The sequence below is a fragment of the Heterocephalus glaber genome, unplaced genomic scaffold (assembly GCF_053883595.1).
Source record: "Heterocephalus glaber isolate CG9 unplaced genomic scaffold, H.glaber_assembly_v1.0 deba00001673, whole genome shotgun sequence".
NCBI lineage: Eukaryota > Metazoa > Chordata > Mammalia > Rodentia > Bathyergidae > Heterocephalus > Heterocephalus glaber.
In genome coordinates, this window is record NW_028258410.1 from 20744725 (window position 1) to 20766051 (window position 21327).

The window sequence follows — 21327 nt, forward strand, 5'->3', positions numbered from 1 at the left end:
CAAGATCCGGGTGCCAGGTGTGCTCGCTGTTACCGGAACATCTTTGTTTCTGGGTTCTCTGAGCTGATAGCAAGGAAACATACATGTATCTTCACAGTGCACACACACGTGCCTTTAAACACTTCACTGTGTACCTGTCTGTGTCTGCCTGTCTGTGTCTGCTTTAGCTAGACATGAGTTCTTTTTTTTTTTTTTTTTGGTACCAGGGATTGAACTTGGGTCCTTGGGCTCGTGAGGCAGGCAGTGGAACCTCTGAGCTGAATCCCCAGCCCAAGACACGAGTTCTTAATGCTTGTCACCAAGCATTGATCCACAGATCAATTCTAGCCTCCTCTCCTTACTCATTGTAACCCCCACTCCAGCAACGAGACAGCTTCTTCCATTTGTGCGCTATGTTCTGGTACATTTTTAATCTGCTCTACGGTGTACATATTGGTGCATGTTAACTCAAGTATACGCTGTATGTCTAAGACCCAAGTCGAGAATACTAGTCATTTCCCACATCAAGGTTTTTTGTTCACTTCAGTTTTGTTCTTGTACTTTGTTGTTTGTTTGTCGCTCTGTTGGACTGCAGGTGTCATCTCTAGATGAGATGGCATCTCTAGATTGAGAGGCAGGACAGTATAGAGGTTTTATTTAATTTTTTATTTACTCAGGGCCTTCACATTGAGCTACATGCCTGGCCCATTTTTATCTTTGGAGTCAGGGTCTCACTAAGTCACTAAGTTGCCCAGGTTGAGCTTGAACTTGCCATCCTCCTTGGTGAGGCTCCCAGAGTTCTGGGATTACAGGCATGTCTTACCATGCCTGGCTGTACATAGGTTTTAAAAACTGCCTCCCAGATGAGTGTGGTAGTGCATACCTTTAATTCCAGCTGCTGTTTGGGAGGATGTTGAAAGTTCAAGGCCAGCCGGGGATACACAGTAAGACCCTGTGTCTAAAGAAAATATGAAAAGGGTAGAGTGCTTATCTAGTATGTCAAGGCTATGAGTTCCATCTGGGTTCCAATATTGGGGGGCAAAAAAGAAAGGTACAGGACTATAGCTAAGATGAAATTTGCTCAGAATAGTTCCTAGGACATGGTGAGTGCCTGAAAATGTTAGCCACAATTAGAATCAACTTGGAGGACCAGGAGCTTGTACTGGTAGGTCTGCCAGGGGAAAGCCCTCCTCACCGTGGCTTACTTACACTTCCTCTCCTGTGTAGCCTTTAGGAAGAAGGTATGGGCGGAGGTAGATGCAGACAGACCCTTGCCCAGCAAGGGGCACAGTGCAGGATTCTGTAGGGTTGCCAGGCTGGCAGGCTGGGACTAGACGGAAGTGCCTCTCTTGATCTAGGATTCCCACACCTTGTCCCACACTGCTGGCTCCCTGTCCTGTTGGCCTCAGTAGCATTTGGAGAGAGCCGTTTTGTAACTGTTGCGATTACTCTCAGGTGCCTGGGAGCCCTTGCTTGGGTGGGGAGTCAGTGAGACTAGGGGCCCTTGGTTTCCAGGGAAACCTTCCTCTGCCCAAGGATGCCCTTGGGTAGCTGTCTTTGCGTGGAACTGAGCTCTGTCACTCACAGATGTCTGTAGTGGCTGCTTCTGGAGCTGAAGTCTGCATAGTCAAAATGTGCCACTGTATTATTTGCAAATTGCCTCTTTTGATTTTCATAATTATGCTACGATGTCAATGTGTTCTTGTTCCCATTTTATAGTTAAGGAAATTGAGGCTCACATGGATCAGTGAAGTGGCAAAGTAGGGCACTGGTTTTACTTTTGATTTTAACTCTTTGTGCTTACTCATGAGCTATATCCCTAGGGTTTCAAGTCGCATGTAGGAGATAGATCACTGATTGTTCTGGTATCTGTGATGCTTGAGTCTTCTATGAGTGGGAGTGTTGCTGAAGGGGAGAGGGAGCCTCCATCTCCTCGCAGTTTCACCTGGTGTTGCCCGCTGGGATTTCTTTCCCCCGATGTAACAGTGCCTGATTTTGAAGTGTGGTTTGTGCAGACCAGTTTCTCAAAGACCTTGCACAAACCCAACAAAACAGATCTCTGAGATGGAGGAGGCTGAGGGTTGTCAGTTTGCATTCTCTTCGAAAGACTGATCACAGCACAGGTCCTTGCAGGATTTTGGCCACGCCATGCATGAGTCAAAGCGAGCCCCGGGAAGGCCAGGGACTTGAATTCTGAAAATCGATGGGCTCCGTGAGTTGAGTTCATGTCTTCATACAAAGGCGCCCCTGTTTGGGCTGCTTGCATCTTGATCCTGCCATGTATGCATTTTGCGGTAATGATGGTAGTGCGTGGATGCCAGGCTGCCAAAGCTGAAAACATTTAAAAAATGTCTGTGTAATGTCACCGGCGCAAGGGAAGGAGCCACTTGGAAGCCAGGCACAGATGCAGCGGAAGCCCAAGATATTAAAATCCCGAACAGTATCATCCTTGCTGAGATTTGTCTGGGTATGGATATGTTTTCAGAGACAGGATGCTAGAGAATCTACAATTATAGCTATTTGCTAACCAGCCTGGATCTTAATTAGTATAGGATCCTCGCTCTCACTGTTGTATGTAAATGAAGATTTTCACAAAGGGATTGTTTATGAGGACTTCCTGAGACAGAGACCTTCTGTCATTTTTCAAGGAAACTCTTTTAAGAAAATATAACTGTAAACACTTAAATTACTGGGTAATGCAGAAGTGCTGAGAATTTTTCTTTCAAGAAATGAGCATTGGTCATTTTGACTGTTCTGGCTCTTCTACCTCTCGCAGCAGCCCAAGAAGTGCCGTGGGTGCTCTGTGCAGTGGGAAGACTTTATTTGGGAGTTAGATAATTACCAGGTTGTGGCTCTTCCAACAAGATCTAAAATATCCCCAGTGCCCTGAGCTGCCTGATGATGGCTTCTAAAAGGGAAATCACTTACCTTCTCTGCCGGGATCATCCGGCATGCGGCCTGTGAATGGAATCCTGTTGGCTACGTCTGAGTGATTCAGCTTCATGTCTCTGGAGGAAACTGTGCCTTCCTCATTTTTGAACCCTGACTCATATTACATGTGTACGTGAAATTATTATTCTAGGAGACTGTGGTCTAAAATTGACCATTTTCAATTTTAAAAAGAACCATCTCTTCTTTTTCTTTTGCAAAACACATTAGAATGAATGTCTTGGACTGGAGGCCTTTTAGAGATCCGGGTACTGTTTTTCACCTGGAAGTTTTGGCTAATCATTACAGGTTGGGTATCTCTTATCTGAAATGCTTAGGGCCGGGAGTGGTACAGATTTTGGATTTTTTTTTCCAGATTTTTGTAATATTTGCATGTATGTGAGCTATTTTGGGGAAAGGACCCAAGTCTGAACATGAAATTCATTATTGTTTCATATGCACTTTACACAGACTGATGGTCATTTTAGACAATATTTTGAGTGGACCTCTGCCTTAACTGTGACCTATCACCTGAAATTGGCTGTGGAATTTTCCGCTTGTGGTGTCAGGTTGGTATGCAAAATGTTTTAGATTTTGCAACACATCAGACTGCAGGTTTTTAGATTAGGGATGTTCAACCTATATTTTATTTTGCTACTGTGGTGGTGGATTCTTTATTCTGTTTTTATTTTGGACCTGGGATCAAACTCGGGACTTGGTGCTTGTGAGGCAGGCAGGCGCTGGAACCACTGAGCTAAATCCCCAGCCCTGTACTGTATTTTGTGATGAAGTCCCGCTGTGCTGCCCAGGTTGGTCTCAAACTCGTGGGCTGGAGCAGTCCTTCTGCTTCAGCCTCCCAAGTAGCTGGGAGTACATGGACACACCACTGGGCCAGACTTCCATTGCATGTGTACACTACGTTTTGTCCTTTTATCTCTTGAATTATGTCTATATTTTGAATAATGCTGCTGTGAACATTTGTGTATTGAGTGTTTGTGAAGCGTATGTTTTCATTTCTCTTGGGCATGGACCTAGGAGTGGGATTCTGGGCTCATAGGCTGGTAACTGCTGCCGCCGCCCCCCGCCCCCCGCCCCCCCCCCCGCAACCTGGGATCGAATTCAGGACCTTGAGCTTTCGAGGCAAGCATTGCGCCACTGAGCTAAATCCCCGGCCCCAGGCTGGTAACTGTTTAACAGAGGACCTTACGCATGCTAAACAAGTGCTCTGTACCAAGAAGCTACACTCCCAGCTTTCCTTGGTTTTTAGAATGAAGGTCACAATCCTCATATTCCCATGTACTGCCCCCTGACAGCCTTGCTAACTTTCCCTCTCTGTGCTTTTCTCTCTCCTCCATCCACACTTGACCTCGTGTTCTTTGAAAGAGCCTCCTCTGACCACAGCGCCTTTGCTCAGACCTGGAAATTCCTCTCTTCTTTTTCTCCAAATGAGAGTGAATCTTGCCTTTTTGGTTTTGCTCTTCCTTTACCCTGTGCTGGCCTTACTCTACCATTGTTCTTGTTTTTGTTGGGGTATAGTAGATCTTTATTTTAAATTGAAAGCATGAATGATTGGGTTTTGTCTATCTGATGGGGAGACAACTGCTCCCCTTGAGGGCCGTCTTCCCCTTGTTTTGACCACATCCTTGGAGAAACCCAGGTCCTCCCTTTTCCTCAGCCTTTTGTTTGCTTCTCTACAGGCTCTTACCTCCCTTAACCGAGGGGAGGATGTACTCAGTGGTACAGACAGTGCTTCTTGCCCAGCATATAGGAAGGAGGTCCTGGGTTCCATGTCTAGCTGGGGAGGTGGGGTGGGGTGGTGGTGATGGGTGGGTGGTGGGTGTGGTGGTTTTCCTTCAATTGCCCATGAATGTGATCAGCTTTGATCAGAAATGCTTATGCATACAGAAGCATTGAGAATTTCCAAGCCAAACTCAGGGAGGAATGGAAGACAAGTCCATATTTACATTCCTAGATATCACATCCTTATGCCTTAAATCTAACTACCAAATCCCCAATTCACACAGGGATGGGAAGATGTTTTCTGAATGGTCCTGCTTCCTAGCAGTTCTCTTCCATTGTCTGGATTTTAAGTTTCTATTGCTCTGCCACCCAGTGTGGTAGCCACACAACTGTGTGTGACCATTTAAATTTACATTAAGAAAAACAAATTCAAGGTAGGCATGGTGGCACACGCTGTAATCCCAGCTACTCTCAGGAGGCTGAGACAGGAGCATGGCATGTTCAAGGCCAGCCAGGGCAACTTAGTGAGATCCTGTCTCCAAATAAACAGGGCCGGGGATGTAGTGCTGGAGTCCTTGCCTAGTGTGCTCCAGGGCTTGAGTTCAGTCCCCAGTACTGGGGGATTAAAAAAGAAAAAGAAAAACTCCCCATGTAGAATAGTATAGACCATGGTTGTCACTATGGGAAGTTCTTCTTGACAGCACTGTTCTGTAACCTCCGTAAGATGAGTGGATTTATGGTGAGGGCTGTGCTGGGTACGTGTAGGTGGAAACTCCTAGCCAGGGAACTGTACCGCATAGAAATTGCTCCATGGATGATTGCTGTGGTGTTTACAGGTTGCTTCATCAGACCCTTCTGGGCCTGTTTGTTCTTTGAAAAGACTTCCAGAGACTGTGTTCTTCCTACCTTCCCAAGCGGTTACTTCTTGTTGAAGCCTCAGGCATGTTGGCCCCAACTGTGGAGAAGTTGCAGAGTGGGCTGGAGAGCTGGACTGCCCTCTCCCCTGCCTCGGGCATGCGCTGTTGTAATTATTCATCTCCCTGAAGCCAAGTGGGGACCAGGTCTCTCTCACCTCTTTGGAGCTGATAGGAGCTGGTGATGCTTAGCAGCTGCTCAGTGCATGCTTCTTTCCTTCCAACGGCTGTAAACTAATTAACGTTAAGCCAGGGGGGGAAATGATTTGTTGGATTTTCTTGCAAATTATAAAATCAATGCATCTCCTTGCAACAAGTCAAAGTATGCAAAGAAGCCAAAATCCCTTTCTTGCCAGGTAACCAGTGTTAATGGTGTGATATATTTTCAGCTGTGTTCCTCCCTCCATGCTCACAAATATACAAACAAATCTATACAATTTGTATGAGGTGGGACTTGCTGGAAGCTGGCCAGCCTGGTAAAATCTCCCTCATCTCTTCCTTCTATTTGCCTTACGGCCTTTCTTTGCTTCCTCAGCCCTGCGCGGGAATTTTCAGGGTTTAATTGAATTATCTGAAAGTTAAGAATAGTGGAAACCTTGTCCAGCAGGGCATCTAGAGTTCCACCAAGTGGGACCACCTAGAGGGTTGTTCTGTAAGAAATGGGGGCTTTGTGTAGCCTGATCTTGGGATTTATTCATTTTACTTTATTTTACTTTCCTGAGACAGGGTTCTGTAGCCCAGGCTGACCAGGAACTCGATCTTTCTTGCAGGTTGAGATTGTAGGTGTGCTCCACCCCAGCCAGCTTTATTTTATTTTTTAACAGACACTAGAAATCTGAGTTTTTTTGGTTGTTTTTTTTTTTCTTTTTTTTCCTTTGGTGCTGGGGATCGAACTTGGGTCCTTGTGCTTGTGAAGCAGGCGGTGGAACCACTGAGCTAAATCCCCAGCCCCGAAATCTGAGTTTTAAAACTCAGTTTTTGTTTCCTCCTGCTTCCCCTCTTCCTCTACCTGTTTCTCTTCCTTCTTTTTCCCTTCTCTTCCTCTTCCTCTTTTTTGTACTGGAAATCAAACTCAGGGCCTGTGCACTGAGCTGCATCCCCAGATGGGGATTTTTATTTTTAAAAACCCAGAATCTCACCTAGTTACCCACATTCCTGCCTCAACCTCCCAGAGTACTGGAATTTCAGTTATGAGCCAGCATGCCCAGCCTGTTTCTAGCAATTTTTATTTTTATTTATTTTTTTGGTACCGGGGATCGAACTCTGGTCCTTGCGCTTGCAAGTCAGGCGGCGGTACCACTGAGCTAAATCCCCGGCCCCTCTACCAATTTTTAATTTTTTTTTTTTTTTTGGTACCGGGGATTGAACTCAGGACCTTGTGCTTGTGAGGCAGGTGGCGAAACCACTGAGGTAAATCCCCAGCCCTACCAATTTTTAAATATTGACCACTTTGTCAGATTTTGGAAACATCCAGCCATTGGTGAGTTGGATTTGGCTTGCGGTGTGAGGTGGCCACCTCTGGCTGGACTGTGGCTGCAGGTCCTCCTAGGTGGATCTGGCCACTGCTAGCTCCCCTGGAGATCATTGGTCCCCTAGCATAGAGCTCTTGCTACTCCAGCTGACCTAGGTTTATTTTCTGCCTTCATGACTCTCACCTAACTCTCTCCACTGTACACTTCATTTGGGGGGATGTCTTTCAAACCAGGTTGCTGTTTTTTGGGTCGGGATCAGAGAGCTGAGGGGTGTTGTGTGACAAATGTGCCTTTAAAATCTAGACTCAAGTTTGGGGGTGCCAACTTGGGAACTAGAGGGAACTAGACAAAGACTGGGAAGAGCCGTGTGAATGAATTCTCTCCACTTGTGCCCGCCGAGCAGGGCAATGGAGGGAAGATATGTTTGAAAAATGTTTTACTTTCCCAATTCAAGGCTGAGCCCTTATGAATGCTGCAGATCTGTGGATCAGTACCTGTGGGATGGGCCCTTGCTTCTTGTCACAGGGGCAGAATTGGAGAATCCCAGGGAGGCAGAGGACCCTCCTAGGAGGCGTCACCAAAGAGATCTGTAGACTCACAGGGGCAAAGAACCGAGACTGAAAATGTGATAAACTCATCTCTGGTGAGGGGGAAGAGCTTGTCGTCCTCTGGCACGAAGTGTGTCTTCCCTGGAGTGTGCTGCTGCTCTTTTTCACAGTTGGGCGAGTCCGAAATGGTAGCTCTCCCTGAGAAGCCGGGGGAGGAGTGGTGAGGAGACCCGGACTCCCTTGGGCTTTTCTGTATAACTTTGCTTGGTGTAGGGCCCATGGCACCCAGGTTAGATTAGACCTCCTCACCTACAGCCCCCTTTGGGGGAATGGGGCTTTAGGCAAGGAACAGAGTAGCTGATTAAGCGCTGAAAGGGGTATTTCCTGTTCTGGGGTCTCTTTGGGCCCTGAAGTGACCAGGCTCTCTTTTGGGAAATGACATCTACTGGGTTTGCTGGACTGAGACTGGGGCAGAAAAACCGGAGTTTCCTGTGGGTGGCTGGCACGGCCCAGGGGCTCTGTTAACCCTGCCCTGCTGCTCCCATTCCTCAGGCTGACTTGTGAGGTTTGAGGACAGTCGGCTAGCCAGGCTGGGGCACAGCGAAGGACAGACAGTGACATCAACAGTTCTCTTGGCCCAGAGGAGAGATAAGCAAGTGAACCAGCAAAGGAAGATTTTTGATAACTCTCAATTGGAGATGACTGTGGGGAAGGGAAAAACCCCATTGGGATCACAGGATAAGGAGGCTGGAGTTGGGGTGGTCAGGGACAGCCTGCTCTCTGGGGAGGTGACATTTGAGGCAAAAGTTGACGTTGACACTATGGAGAAGATTAGGCATAGAACATTCTAGATGGAGAGGGTAGCTGAGTGCAGATGAATTTGGCTTGTCTGAGGAGCAGACAGGAGGCCATTGTGGTTGGAATTGAGGGAGTGAAGGAACGGGGTTGGGGGAACCCATTCTCTGGGGACACTGCAATTTTGTGGTTTTTTTGTGGTGCTGGGGATTGAACCTAGGGCCTTTGTACTGAGCTCTCTCTGCAGCCTTTTCTCATTTTTTTTTTTTTTTTTTGAGACAGTGCCTTCCCAAGTAGCCCATGTGGGGCTACAAGTTGTGACCCTTGCCTCAGTCTCCCACAGTGTGTGCCACCATCCAGCCACAGTGTGGCTCTGGATAAATACAGTGGCTCAGGAAAGCCCCAGGAGGAGGGCAGTAAGCAGGGCCGTGCCTATCTCTGTAGGCTTGAAGACGGTACTGTGGAGGAAGGAGGAAGTGAGGAAGGAGGGCAGTCAGTGAATGGTCCCCAGGCTCGGACCAAGGTGATGACTGAAGGTTGGGCTGAACATGAACAGGCAGAGGTGAGGCCAGCAGGGAGAGCACCTGTTAGGTACCAGGTACCTCATAGGCATTTTCTCTCCCCCAAGGTTAATGCATTTTGCAGGTAAGCAGGGCTGAAGGTCAGAGGTGATACGACCTGCCCAAGGCCGCACGGCTGCCCAGGAGTTATCCGCCCAAGGCCTGTCATAAGCCTGTCATAAGCCATGGAGGAGAGCGCTTTGGAAGGAGTCCAGGGAGGGGAGGGGAGGGCTGGGATTGGGGGCCAGCTGAAGAGTTCTTCTCTGATCTGTGTGAAAATCCTGAGCCCTGGAGGGATTTTGAGCCTGGCTTTGAACTGGGTCAGCCTGAGAAGATTTACTTCGAATGGACATTTGTGTTTCTCATCTGTGAACTTTCCCAAGAAACAGGGTGGGGAGAAATACTCTAGTCTGGTACAGGTCGTGGAGAGGATGCGAAAAGGTTTGGGGAAACCGATTTGAGGTTTCTGGGTCTCAGTGTCTTTTCTCTGCCACCAGAGGAATAATAAATAATAGCTATGAGCATGGTGCTGTGGTGTGCCAGACCCTGTTCAGTGTGCCTGGTTTGTCTCATTCAGTCCTAACAACCCTGTTAGGATCGTAAATAGTTATCAGTTGAACCTACTGAGGCTCAGAGAGGGGAAGTAAGTAATCTGTCCAAGGGCACAGAGCTCAGCTTGGACTCAGAGCTAGCGGCCTGGTTGTGGAGCCCACACGCTGGGTTTGTGTTGACTTTACATGTTGGCCAAGTGTGCCCTCAGTGATGGAGGATTACCAAGTGGCACTCAGAACCCTGCCAGAGGCAACTGACCTGTGCAACCAACGGCTTTGGAGTGGCCCCAGCTTCAACAGAGGCTGGGCAAGTCTGCTCGCCTATTAGCTCGGAAGTGATGTTACCTCTCTGAGCCTCACCCATAAAATGGGTCTCCAACCTAATGGGATCCTTTGGGGAGGATTCTTAAGTCTTTTTTTTAGTGAACAATGGTTGTGAATGCACAAGAGTACAGTTTGAAAAGGAAATAGAGAAATGTTTCCCTGGCTGCACACTTTTCCCCCAGTGTCATGTTTCTCCAGCTCAGCTTTTTGTCTTTCTGTAATCGGTTTCTCAGTCATTCCATACTTAAGAGCCACTTCCCCATGGGCCTGCTTTCTCTGGGCCTCAGTTGCCCTACCTGTGAAGTGGGGACATCCAGAGACCACTTCCTGTAGAATTTAGGTACTGGAAGTTAATTAATTGCTGTTTGTCTTTACAGCAGTGCCTCCCAAATCACAAGTGCTCAACGAAAGGGTGCCAGTGTTCTCCTGTCCTTCCAGGAGGGCAGAGGCATCCTTCTGACCATTCTGACCATTTGCCTGATGGCCCAGATCCCAGACGTTAGTTGCTCAGTGACTGCTGACTGACTGGTACCATTGTTTTCTTCTCTTTGAAATCTGAAGTCAGCTGTCAGGTGAAACATTAGGAATCATTTTCCTTGTGATGAATGCACAGCCGCTGTGGGTTGTGTGTTTGCTCAAGGTTAGACCTGCCGGGTAGCTCATTGGAAGATGCCTGATCCCTGGGTTTCTCAGCCTCTCAGTACCATAGGCATTTGGGGCCTGAATACTCTGTCATGGGGCTGCCCTAGAAGGTATTTAGCAGCATCCAACAGCATCCCTGGTTTCTGGCCACTAATTGCCAGTAGCCACAAGGCTCCTTGCAGCCTTCACACTGAAAAATGTCTCAACATTGCCGAGTGTTCCATGGGGAACTCTGCTGAGAACCTCTGCTTTACATTGTTCTAGAACACCAGAGTCCCTTACAAGTGGCACCCGACTGATCCTGGAGACATATGTTGAGCTTTTGCTGGGTGCTGCATGTGCAGATATGGTCCCAGGCTGAGGCAGTAGCTGGCAGTGAGTGTTCCATAAACATTATTATCCTTATTCCCTGTAGCCATTGAAAAATATCTTACATAGTTGAGTGTGTGAACATGATCAGAAAGAAATCAGAGGAGTCCAGAGTTTACTGCTTTCCTGGGTGTTCCTTGAGCCTCTGCAAACCCAGAGCCCGCATGGCCTGTGTTTCTTGGATCTAGGTTCCTTGCTTGCCCATTTTTCCCTAGGGTTTTGTGCTATGCCATGTCATAGACATGCACGACTGTTGCCATCCCATTGTGTGGCTGCCTCGTGATGGTCTGCATGTCACCCGGCTATTGATTCCTGCTTTCTGCTTCCGCAGCCAGGCCGTGGTAGCTGCTCTGGTCTATGGTCGACACAGCTGTGCCTGTAGATGATGATGTCCTCGCCATGTTAACACATCCCTTTGACCAGGGTAGCTGACACTCTGGATTTGAAATCTTTGCTTTCCAAAAGCTGAGGCAGGACGAGCTGACCATGGGAGGTCTGCTCCTTCTTCCTAGTTTCAGTGTTTACTTGCCAACATCACGGTGACTTCTAAAAGTCACCCAGGGTGACTCTCCCAGGGTGCTGGGGAACATTGCTTGGTTCCAGTGGCTCCTCTTCCTTCATCTGTCCCCCTTTCTGAAGCGTCTTCATTTGCCTTTCTTTTCTCAACCCATTTCTGTGCTTCAGCTGCTGCCGGCACAGATCGTCTTTTTGTGTCTGAATTGGCTCTCCGATGATGCAGCAGTTCCCCAGTGCAATTTGAAAGCCAGGGCACCTGAGCTTTCCAGAACCCCAGCCATGTGGGGTGGGGCTGGGGCCACCTGGCAGCCTGGACAAATGATGCAAACAGGCCTCAGCCTCCGGAACCAGCGGTGTTGTAAAGGCCAAAGGCAGCCGGTTACTCCACATTCTCTTTGTGATGTGGGCGTCTTGGCAGGGCCTCAAATAGGTGTCCGTGTTGTCCACAGCCTTCGGGCTGGGGTCCGCTGTGGGGCGGGTGAGGGGCTGTGTGATCTTGCCGGGAGTCGGCCCTGCCTCTCTGTAAAGTTGGACTGAGCTTGGCCTTCTTGAACCCGGAAATCCCTGTTGCGATGTTTTCATTTTTTCCTTGGGCCTCCTCCCAGCTGAGGAGGAGGAAAAGCCCTGCTTGGAAGTGCCTCTGGGGTGGAGGGCTAAACACAGAATTCATTTGCAAATCAGCCTCTTTTCCCTAGATGGAGGCAATTTCCGTCCTGCCGGGCGAGTTTGGGAAGTTCGTCCTTTACCGAGGAATGTGCCCTTTAATCACCACTTCTGCATGATTGAGAGAGGGGCCGAAAAGGCTGTCTAGTGGGATTATTCCTGGAGGATCCAGGGTGGCTTCCTCACTTCCAGGAGGAGGCACTTCAGGACTGAAGATCATTGGACACAATTATTAAAAAAAATTAAAAACACATCCAACATGCAAACCAGAGTCCCCCCTTCTGGTGCCCATGCTCCAGCCAGGGTTTATTCACATCCATAGAAATAAGTGGCTCTTTGGTGCAGTGCACTGAAGTCTTTCAGCTTAGTGGTGCTGCTGTCGAGGGTGATAAATTAGAGCCAAAGGCCCAGGGACATGCAGGCGAGTCTGCCTCAGACTGCCTGATGCAGAGGTGACGGTGTCCTTGCCCTGCTGGGCGACCTAATGTACAAGACCAGGGCTGGCCTGGTAAGTGGTGACTCTTAGCCGGTCTTCTCTGCTCCTTCCTCCTCCCCCTGGGAGAGGCCGCTGAGGAGCCGGAAGCAGGAATGTCTGCCGTGAGTGAGCCACTGTTCTCTTTTGAAAAAGAGTGGCCAGCCCCTCCGAGCAGCCACGTGGTCACCATGGCAGGTAGGTGCTCCTTCCCTGGGTGGCCTGCCCCTCGCTCGCAGCATTCCCGGTGAAATGACATCTTCCCCAGTGGGGAGTGACTGAGCCTTTCATCCTGCAGCCTGAGTTCCTTTTCAGTACACTTCCGGGCGGCTCAGGCTCTCAGGTGCTGGTCCTAGGACTGGCAGGCCCAGGTGGGCAGGTGCAGCCAGCCTGATCCTTGAGTCTGAAGCTAAGCCCTGAGCAATGAAGACTTCTGCTTGCCTTGTGAGGTGTTTTAATGCACAAGTTCCTCTAGGCTTGGAGGTTCTAAGGATACCTTTGTCCCCTGCCCCCAGCCTTTACTCCAGCTTGTCAGCTTTCAGCGCTGAGAAAAAATTCTGGGCTTTTGTTTCTTTATGATGTAATTACTGAGTGAGGAAGGCCTGAGATTCCTGTGGAGGGAGGCCTGCTTGGATACCTGCTCTGTATCTTTGGGAATCGCTTTGCAATGATTAACCAGCTCACCGTTGTGGCAGCAGCTGCGTGTGGCCCTGTTTAGAGCAAGGTTGTACACTGCGACAGTGGCTACTGCCAGTGCTCCCTGTGACTGGGCTTGGGGCCCAGCTGCCTCTGACCCTGCCTTTGAATTTGTACATTCTGATTGAAATTCAGATATCCTATCCTGCAGTCATTCTGTTTTCCACTTTATATAGCCTCGTGCCTTCAACTTTGAACTTGTAGGATTGATTTGACTTGCTCTTGGGAGACAGCTAGCTCTGCTTTTGGAGCGAGGTGTTTGTAGGGGAGGAGGAAGAGCAGGAGGAATGAATGTTGGTTTAAAAAAAGTTACCGTTACCTGGTATTATACTAAAAGCTTTGCCTGAATTAACATTTAATCTTTTGATAACTCTGTAAGATACCTTCCCTCTGTTCAGAAAAATGAAGGTCCAGAGAGGTTAAGTGACTTCCTTAGGGTCACCCTGCTGGGAAGAGCAGAACTATGTTCTGCGTGCTGTTTGATGCCAGAGAGCAGATTCCTAGCCACTACGGGCCTTTGCCTTCATCTGTGAGCTAGTCCACAGGCATGTGCGCCTCTGACTTGCCCCAATTTTCCAGAGCTGGCCAGCCACATGGGTATCACCTCACTCAAGTGACTGCCGTGCCCAACTTTACTTTGTATTCAGGCCCCAGCAGGTTGGCTGTGGACATCATTAAGGAAATTTAACACCCAGGAAAATACATGAAGCTGCTGCCTTCAGCTGTGGCCCTCTCCCTGGAGGGAGGAGACAATTCCCTGTTAAGTGTGTCATTTCCTAGACCCAAGAGAACAGCTAGTGCTATGACTCAGGGACCGGATGAGGGTGGAGGACAGTTGTGCCTGGTGTGGCCTGGGAAGGGGTGAGGGGCGTGGTCCTTGAGCCCCTAGGCTCTCTGTAGCTCATCAAAGGTTCTGATGCTCCCTTTTGGAGATTGGACCGTGAATGTGCTCTTAGGGGCTACCTTTGAGAGAACGGTGTCTGCAGTTTTCCACTTTTCTTAAGTTTCTGGAAGTCTTTCTGTGGACTTTCCTTGCCCCCGTACCTCCATTTGCAGTTGAGAGGGGAAAAAAAAGGCAAAACCAGAGTGAACTCTGAAATCATGGATCCTAAATTTGGAAGTCTTCTTGCTAACAGAGTTGAGGATGAGCCCCTTCTGCAGTGGTTAGGAAGATGAGCCTTGGGATCACTGGGTTCAAATCCCAGCCCTGCCACTGGGTAGCTGTAGGAGAAGCATTTTGAACAGTGTGTCACTCATTCATTGCCTGTAATAAAAGAAAGTCTTAGTTGTTAAAACCTAGGGCTCAGGAAAGCTAAGAGCAGGGTTATCTTGAAATAAAACATCTCTTAAATCAAAGGACATCCAGGAAGTGCTGAGTGGGATTATTTCTGGTGGTTCACAAGATGCAGGTTTGGGAAAGAGCTCATCATGTGCTTGGCTCTTAATACCCAAGAGATCTCCCCATATTATTAAGATTTCAGGGAAATGTCACAAGGAGGGGAAAGTTCTGCTGCTTCTTGCTCCATGCCCAGCTGTTTCCCTGAGTCACTGCTCAGTAATGGTCCCCCCCCCATCTCTGCTCCCTCCCCTCCGGCATTCAGGGGCAGACTTAGTTTGGGTGGCTGGGGTGGGAGGTGGAGGGTTCCTTGTGGGCCAAGCCCATAGAATCACTGGTCTTGCTGCCCCAGAGAAAGCGGCAGAAAGAAGCCTTTCAGATCAAAGGTGAACCATTTCCCAGTGATTTAGTCCACAGTGGCTGTTGTCATTGTTCTAAGTTTATAGACAAAATGCACTCAGCAATGAATCCTTGTCAGAATTAAATCATTCAAGAAGAAAAAAAAATTTTGACTCAGCTTTCTGGAAAAGGTCCTTGTGTTGGCTACGTCACCACGACGACAGCCAGGTTTCTCCCCACCATCCTATAGTCAGCGGAGGCCTGGTCAGTCCCTTCTGGAGCCAGGAGGTGTTTTAAGTCATAGTGCTGACCTCCTTGCTGTCTCATACCTTTGAAGGATGCTGAATCCAGCAGGCATTTCCCAATTTTCCTTGCTAAGAGCCTTCACAGAAGACCCCTGCTGCTGACAGATGCGTCTGTTGTTTGGAAGCCATTAAATTTCTACCCCTTGAATATAGCCACTGAACTCTCATTAACTCCAGGGAGAATCAGCATGTTTGCAACAGCAAACCAGAATCCGGGATTTTCTGTTTTGCTGAGACTAGAAGGTCTGGAATACTGTGGGCAGCCTTGGGCCAGAACTGACTTCTCACTGAGCTGGACTTTCTTTCCCCTTTATTTCCTGGTAGGCTTCTGCAAATTACCTTTTACCAGTTCATAGTTGCTTGTGAGAATATTAATTTCTAATTTTTTTTTTCCTCCCTCTTTTCCGTAGAATTAAAGGATTTTAAAGTTCAAGAGGCGGTGGGCTGGGGATTTAGCTCAGTGGTTCCAGCGCCTGCCTTGCAAGTGCAAGGTCCCGAGTTCGATCCCCAGTACCGGAAAAAAAAAAAGAAGAAAAAAAAAAAATTTCAAGAGGAGGTTTGGGGATGTAGCCCAGTAGTAGAGTGCTTGCCTGGCATATTTTAGGTTTTGGGTTGTATCCCCGGCACCACCCCCCAAAATCAAAAGTTCAAGAGGACTTTAAGATCTCTGGCCTGGTAGTGTTTAATGTTTAGGGCATCTCTAAGGATGCAAAGTAAGCTGTTGCCCCACTGCCTAGGAAATCAGTGTGCAGAATGGTGGCTTGCAATTTGTGGCTCCCCTGAAGTGCTTCCATGGACTCTAGGCAAGAACTTCTGGTTTGGTCTCTTTCTTCCCCTTTCTCCAGTCTTACAGGTGAGGCCTTGAGAGGTAGAGAGACTTGCCTTGGGGTCCTTTTCCTATGTGGTGTCATCCCCTGGCCTGACCTCCCAGTGCTGTAGCTTGCTGTTCACAAAGTTCCAGTCCAGCCCTGTAGGGTAGTGGTGGGGAAGCAGAGGAGATGGCTCACTCGTGCAGACCTCGATTCTGGGACCTCCGACTCATCCCCCAACGCACACCCTCCATGGAGCACCATCCCTGGAAGGCTTGTTCAGACACGTCCACCCTGTGTTTGTGATGCTGTCGATCTGGGGCAGGGCCTGAGAACTAGCATTTTTAACACATTCTCAGGTACCATTGCTGCTGCTGGTCACAGGAACCTTCGTCCCAGGGCACCTCAGCCATAGGGATTTCAGCCGGTGCCGGGAGGAGCAGGTGCCCTCAGTGTCACCAAGGGACCACTGAGGACAGTTGGGGTGTACCCTATGTAGTACCAGCTCGATGGGACCACTAGAGATGTTTATGGGGATACTGTTTGTTGTCACGGTGTTGGGGGCCCTTAGGAAATCGAGTGGCAGAGAGCAAACTGGGAAGCAGTGAGACACTCCTTGTTTTTTTCTGAACGTTCTCCTCACTGGCCTACTGAACAATGTCTCCTCTCAGAATCTTCTGAAAAACTAAAAGCATACAGACCACAGCTTTTGCCTTACATACTCTCTGGTTTGGCCTGGCCAGAATACTGTTTTTTTCCAGAATATATTTCCTTTGACTTCAGAAACACCTTTGTTTTTTTGTTGTTGTTTTTTGAGACAGGGTCTCACAATATAGTCCAGGCTGGCCTTGAACTCACTGTGTAGCCCGGGCTGGCCTTGAACTTGTGTCAGTCCTTCTGCCTCAGCCTCCCAAGAGCCAGGATTACAGGTGTGCACCACCATGCTCAGCTCCAAAAACACCTTTCTTAAAGATTTATATCTTGACACTTGAGCAGACTTACTGGGGTGTCAGGTCTATGTAGAACAAACCCTAAACTCTTCCTTGTGTTCCACAAGTCTGCAGCCACCCAGCCCCAACTCTCCATCTGTGACAGTTTTTATCCTGAATTGGGCCTCCTTCGTTTGCTCATTACAGACTTTGGTTTGCACCTGCTGCCTTTTTATGTGAAACCGAACCTTCAAGGTACTTTTAATTTTACTTGTTTTGATAGTGGTAATGACACCCAGGCACACGGTGAATACAGTACGTAAGGGTATCTGGTGAAAACTAATCCTGCCTCATTCCCTCCAGACTTTCCTCTCAAGGCACTCGCTTGTCCCTGTGCACAGCTCTGCGTACTTTGGTGTTTAGTTGATGTCAACATTCATGTGTCCATTACATCTTTTTGGGGAGGGGTGTGCTCGCCCATTCGTGGTGCTAGACACATTTTGCTTTTGTAACATGATACAGAAGCTTGGGGATCATCATATATCAGTTCATGAAGAGCTGCCTTGTCTTTTTTTTTTTCTTCCCTTTTCATCCTGGTGCTAGGAATGGAACCCAGGGCCTGGGATGTGCTAGACAAGTGCTTTATACCACTGAGCTACACCCTCAGCCCTACCTCGTCGTTCTTTTTTTTTTTTTCAGTACCGGGGATTAAACTCAGGTCCTTGTGCTTGCGAGGCAAGTGGCAGAACCACTGAGCTAAATCCCCGGCCCAACCTCATCGTTCTTAATGGTGCAGAATATTCCATTCCATGGCTGTAACATTATCACACTGGTCCTCAGTAACATTAGGTTGTTTCCAGCTCTAGATTCGTTGGTGTGCTCCTCTGAGGCTTTGTTACACATGGGTTTCTATTCTAGGAGGAGTCTGGGGAGGCCGAGACTCTGGAGAAGTGAGTTTTCATACTGGATGGTGGAGGCCAGGGATGTAGCTCAGTGGTGCCACGCCTGCCTGGCAAGCACAAGGTCCTGAGTTCGGTCCCTGGTAACCCTCCCCGCCAAGAAAAAACAAAACAAAACAAAAAACACTGGATGGTAGAGTGGACCCCTCTAGGAATGAGAAACCTTGCTTTGTAGACTGTGTCTGCCCAGGGTGCACTCTCTTGTGTGCTTTTGGGCCAACCTTTGGCTCTCTACACCCCCATGTTGGTGTTGTGGGGTGACCCCCGGCCCTTGGGTCTGTTCACCCTCAAGTGCCTGCAGTTAGCATTTAATTTCCTCTCAGGGCTGGCTCTCTGGAACATTGGTTCAGGTTTTTCTGAGGCCTGCCAGTGAGGCAGGAGAGGCCCATCATTGTCTCCCGGAAGCTGCCTTGCCTCCCACCCAAAGGGAACCACTCGGAGGCCTTGCATGTGTGGCCATGGTGACCTTGTTCACCTCCATCAGTGGGTGGGGAGACAGCAGTGCACACATAGCCTGTGTGCTGGGACTTGCCTGAGTGGTAAAGCTGGAGGAGGAATGAACGTCTTTGGGAATTGTCGTCTTCCTGGATTTCACCTCCCACCCTGTTCCCTGTGCTCTTAGTGTGCTCTCTTTTCTTCTGGTGTCTGTAGCTTCCATGCCTCAGGATGTAAGGTGCACTGAGTTGTGGCATTATTGTCTCTAACAAGACCACCGCCGGGCATGGAACGGGCTCTAATCCTTGCAGGTGAAGATGGGATGGATGGTGGTGGAAGAAAGTTTAAAAGAGATACTGGGAAGATGAGCAAGGGTGGGTTGACAAGTATGGGGTTGGTGTATTTCAGATGAGGATGGATGAGAATATAATTCATATTGATCTCTTTGGAGGGTTCCCTTAAGCACAATGTCCACTGCTGATGGGCCAAGAGGATGTTCTGGTGTGTGTGTGGGGGTTATTCTTTTTACATAGGTACACTTTGTTAGCCTAAGGAGCTTGAATAAATACTGTTGGTTTCCACAAAGAACTGAGTGCCAACTTTCCTTGAGGTGTGTGGCCCTGGTGATCTGTCTTTTGTAGTTTCTTGATTTTTATTATTGGACGTGAGTGAGGAAAAGAAGTACAGTATGTACTTTGGTTTTGTGTCAGAACTATACTGGTGCCTTTGTGACATTGATGGGTTGGTCATGGCCTTATCAACAGCGACACAGTAGGATGGTGATTGTGGCAATATACAGGGCACACTGCCATCTGAAAATGGGTGATTATTATCTACCTGTATCTGATACCATGGAGGCCTGTGTGCCCGGATCTGGTTTTTCTTTGTTTTTTGAGACAAGGTCTTGCTATGTAGTTCAGCCAGGCCTTGAACTCACTATGTAGTCTAGGCCGGCCTCGAACTTGCAGCGATCCGTCTGCCTCGAAGCCTCCCAAGTGCCAGGATTACAAGCATGTGCCACCATGCCCGGGATTTTTTCTTAATTTTTGAAGAGAAGCCAAAAATCTAGGTTATCACAAGAAGTCTGCCAATTTTTTTCTTTTGGCAACAAGTTTAGATTTTACAAAAATATGTAGGTTGAAGAAAGACTGTCTGACCTTTGAATCAGCAAAGAGGGAAGGGGAATCAAGAATATCAACGCTGAAATGGCACTGGGGATTTGGGGACCAGGTCACATGCCCTCTCCATAGGACCTGGGCCTCCCTGATTGCTTTAAAATGTGTGGTCTTCTGCGTCTCTTTCAGATCCTGGCTCTACAGAGAGAACAACCCAGAAAAGAAAGTTCCCCAGCCCTCCGCATTCTTCCAATGGCCACTCGCCACAGGACACATCAACAAGCCCCATTAAAAAGAAAAAGAAACCCGGCTTACTGAACAGTAACAATAAGGAGCAGGTAAAGGAGCCACCTGGAGTGGCATCACCAGCAGGACAGAGGCCAGTGAGCAGCATGGCCGCTCCCTGGCGTCCCGAGGCTGGTGATTTGGCACTGACTTGGCATGCTGCCTGGCGCTGCCTGGCCTTGGCACAGGATGGAAGGGGCAGCTTAGAAGGGGCTGTGCAAAAGCTTTTCCAGCAGGTCTAGAGAGCTGTATGGGGACAGAGCAGTGACCCGGATGAGATGAGGGTATTGTTTGTGGGGTGGGGGTGGGGCTTTCCGTAGATTAATGTTTTCCATGCTCTGGGGACTGGTTTCCTCACGCAGTCTGAGGACTTTTTCCCTCCTGGGACGCATCCAGCCCCATTTGTCTGGAGGTCGTTGCTTGGCTGAGGCCTGTTCCCTGGCGGTCTCATTTTCTCATCTGTAAAATGAAGGGGTTTTAGGTCTGGTGAGAGGCATCACCTAGGCGGACTGTGGTCATGGATCACCATTTCTTCATTGTTCTGGGCATGCATCCCACCTGCCCTGCAGCCAGCTGCTACAGGAAGTCCTGTCACCATCTTAGATCTTGTCTGAGGAAGCCTCTAGCTAGATGGATGCAGGCTAGGTAACTCTTTGATTAGAAAGAAACAAGAGGCATTAATCAGGACTCATTGGTGGAATGTATCTGGCCCCTCAGTGCAGTGAGGGGTCAGCTTTCCTGGCATTGTTCCTCGGCAGGAATTCCGGGGGAATCATCGTCCATTTTGTGGGGCTCGGAAGTTGAGTTAAGCAAGATTGTTGCTTTCACAGGAAGAGTCCTAGCAATGGTTAACTGCTCGGGAGCTGAGAGAGGTGCATATGTCTGAGCATGAGTCTATTTTCATGCTCAAAATTACATAGTGAAGTGCAGCTCTGCCTTTTGCTCTGTGGCTGTGGGCAAGTTAGCCTCTTCGTGTCTAGTTTCTCATCTACTGAAATGGGGATTGTGATCGTGCTGTTCACTCCACAGGCTGGTCATGAGGACTCACTGAGCCAGAGGACATGAGTAATAATAATAAAGTTAAAAACTGAGCCAGGCTGTGTGCTAAGTAGATTAGCCATATAATCTGTATGTACATGAAATACGAAATGTCTGTAAAACGTTCCAGACCCACAGGATAGCCAAAGCTGCATGTGGCTCCTGAGTACTTGGGAGTGGCAAGTGTGACTAAGGAACTAAGTTTTCACTTCATTTAATTTAAAGGTAAGTGGCTCCCAGTGGCTCGTAGTTTAGGTTTAAAGCCAGGTAGGAGTCATCATTAGAGGAGAGGAAATTGGTGGTGGATCCTGTGTATATTTTGAGGGGCACTGCCGTTTGAAAAAAATATGTAATAGTGTTGATGGTGATAATATCAAAAATTAGCTGGGCCTGGTGGTGCAGATCTGTAGTCCCAGCACTCTAGAAGGCTGAGGCAGAAGGATCTTGAGTTTAAGCCCAGTCTTGGGCAGATTAAGGATTTAGTGAGAGCCTGTCTCAAGAAAAAAAAAAGCTAGGGAGGAAGCTTAGTGTGAAGTCCCTGGGTTCAACCCCCAACACTCCAGTAAACAAACACAAAACCCCAGAAGTGGGCCGGGGGGGGGTTTAGC

General features: G+C 48.5%; 1 protein-coding gene across 22 annotated transcripts in view; it reads left to right on the plus strand.

Moving 5' to 3' along the window:
* Nucleotides 1-21327, plus strand: part of Zmynd8 (zinc finger MYND-type containing 8) — a 193394-nt gene that overhangs the window by 86952 nt on the left and 85115 nt on the right. For 19 of the 22 annotated variants that reach the window (XM_021238976.2, XM_087197772.1, XM_021238975.2 and 16 more), the window contains one exon: nucleotides 19586-19734. In XM_021238976.2, the coding sequence (XP_021094635.1) occupies nucleotides 19586-19734 (149 nt within the window). Of the gene's footprint in view, nucleotides 1-3088; nucleotides 3477-12515; nucleotides 12672-19585; nucleotides 19735-21327 lie in introns of those variants that run through there. The other 3 variants (XM_021238970.2, XM_021238977.2, XM_087197773.1) reach the window with 2 other exon arrangements.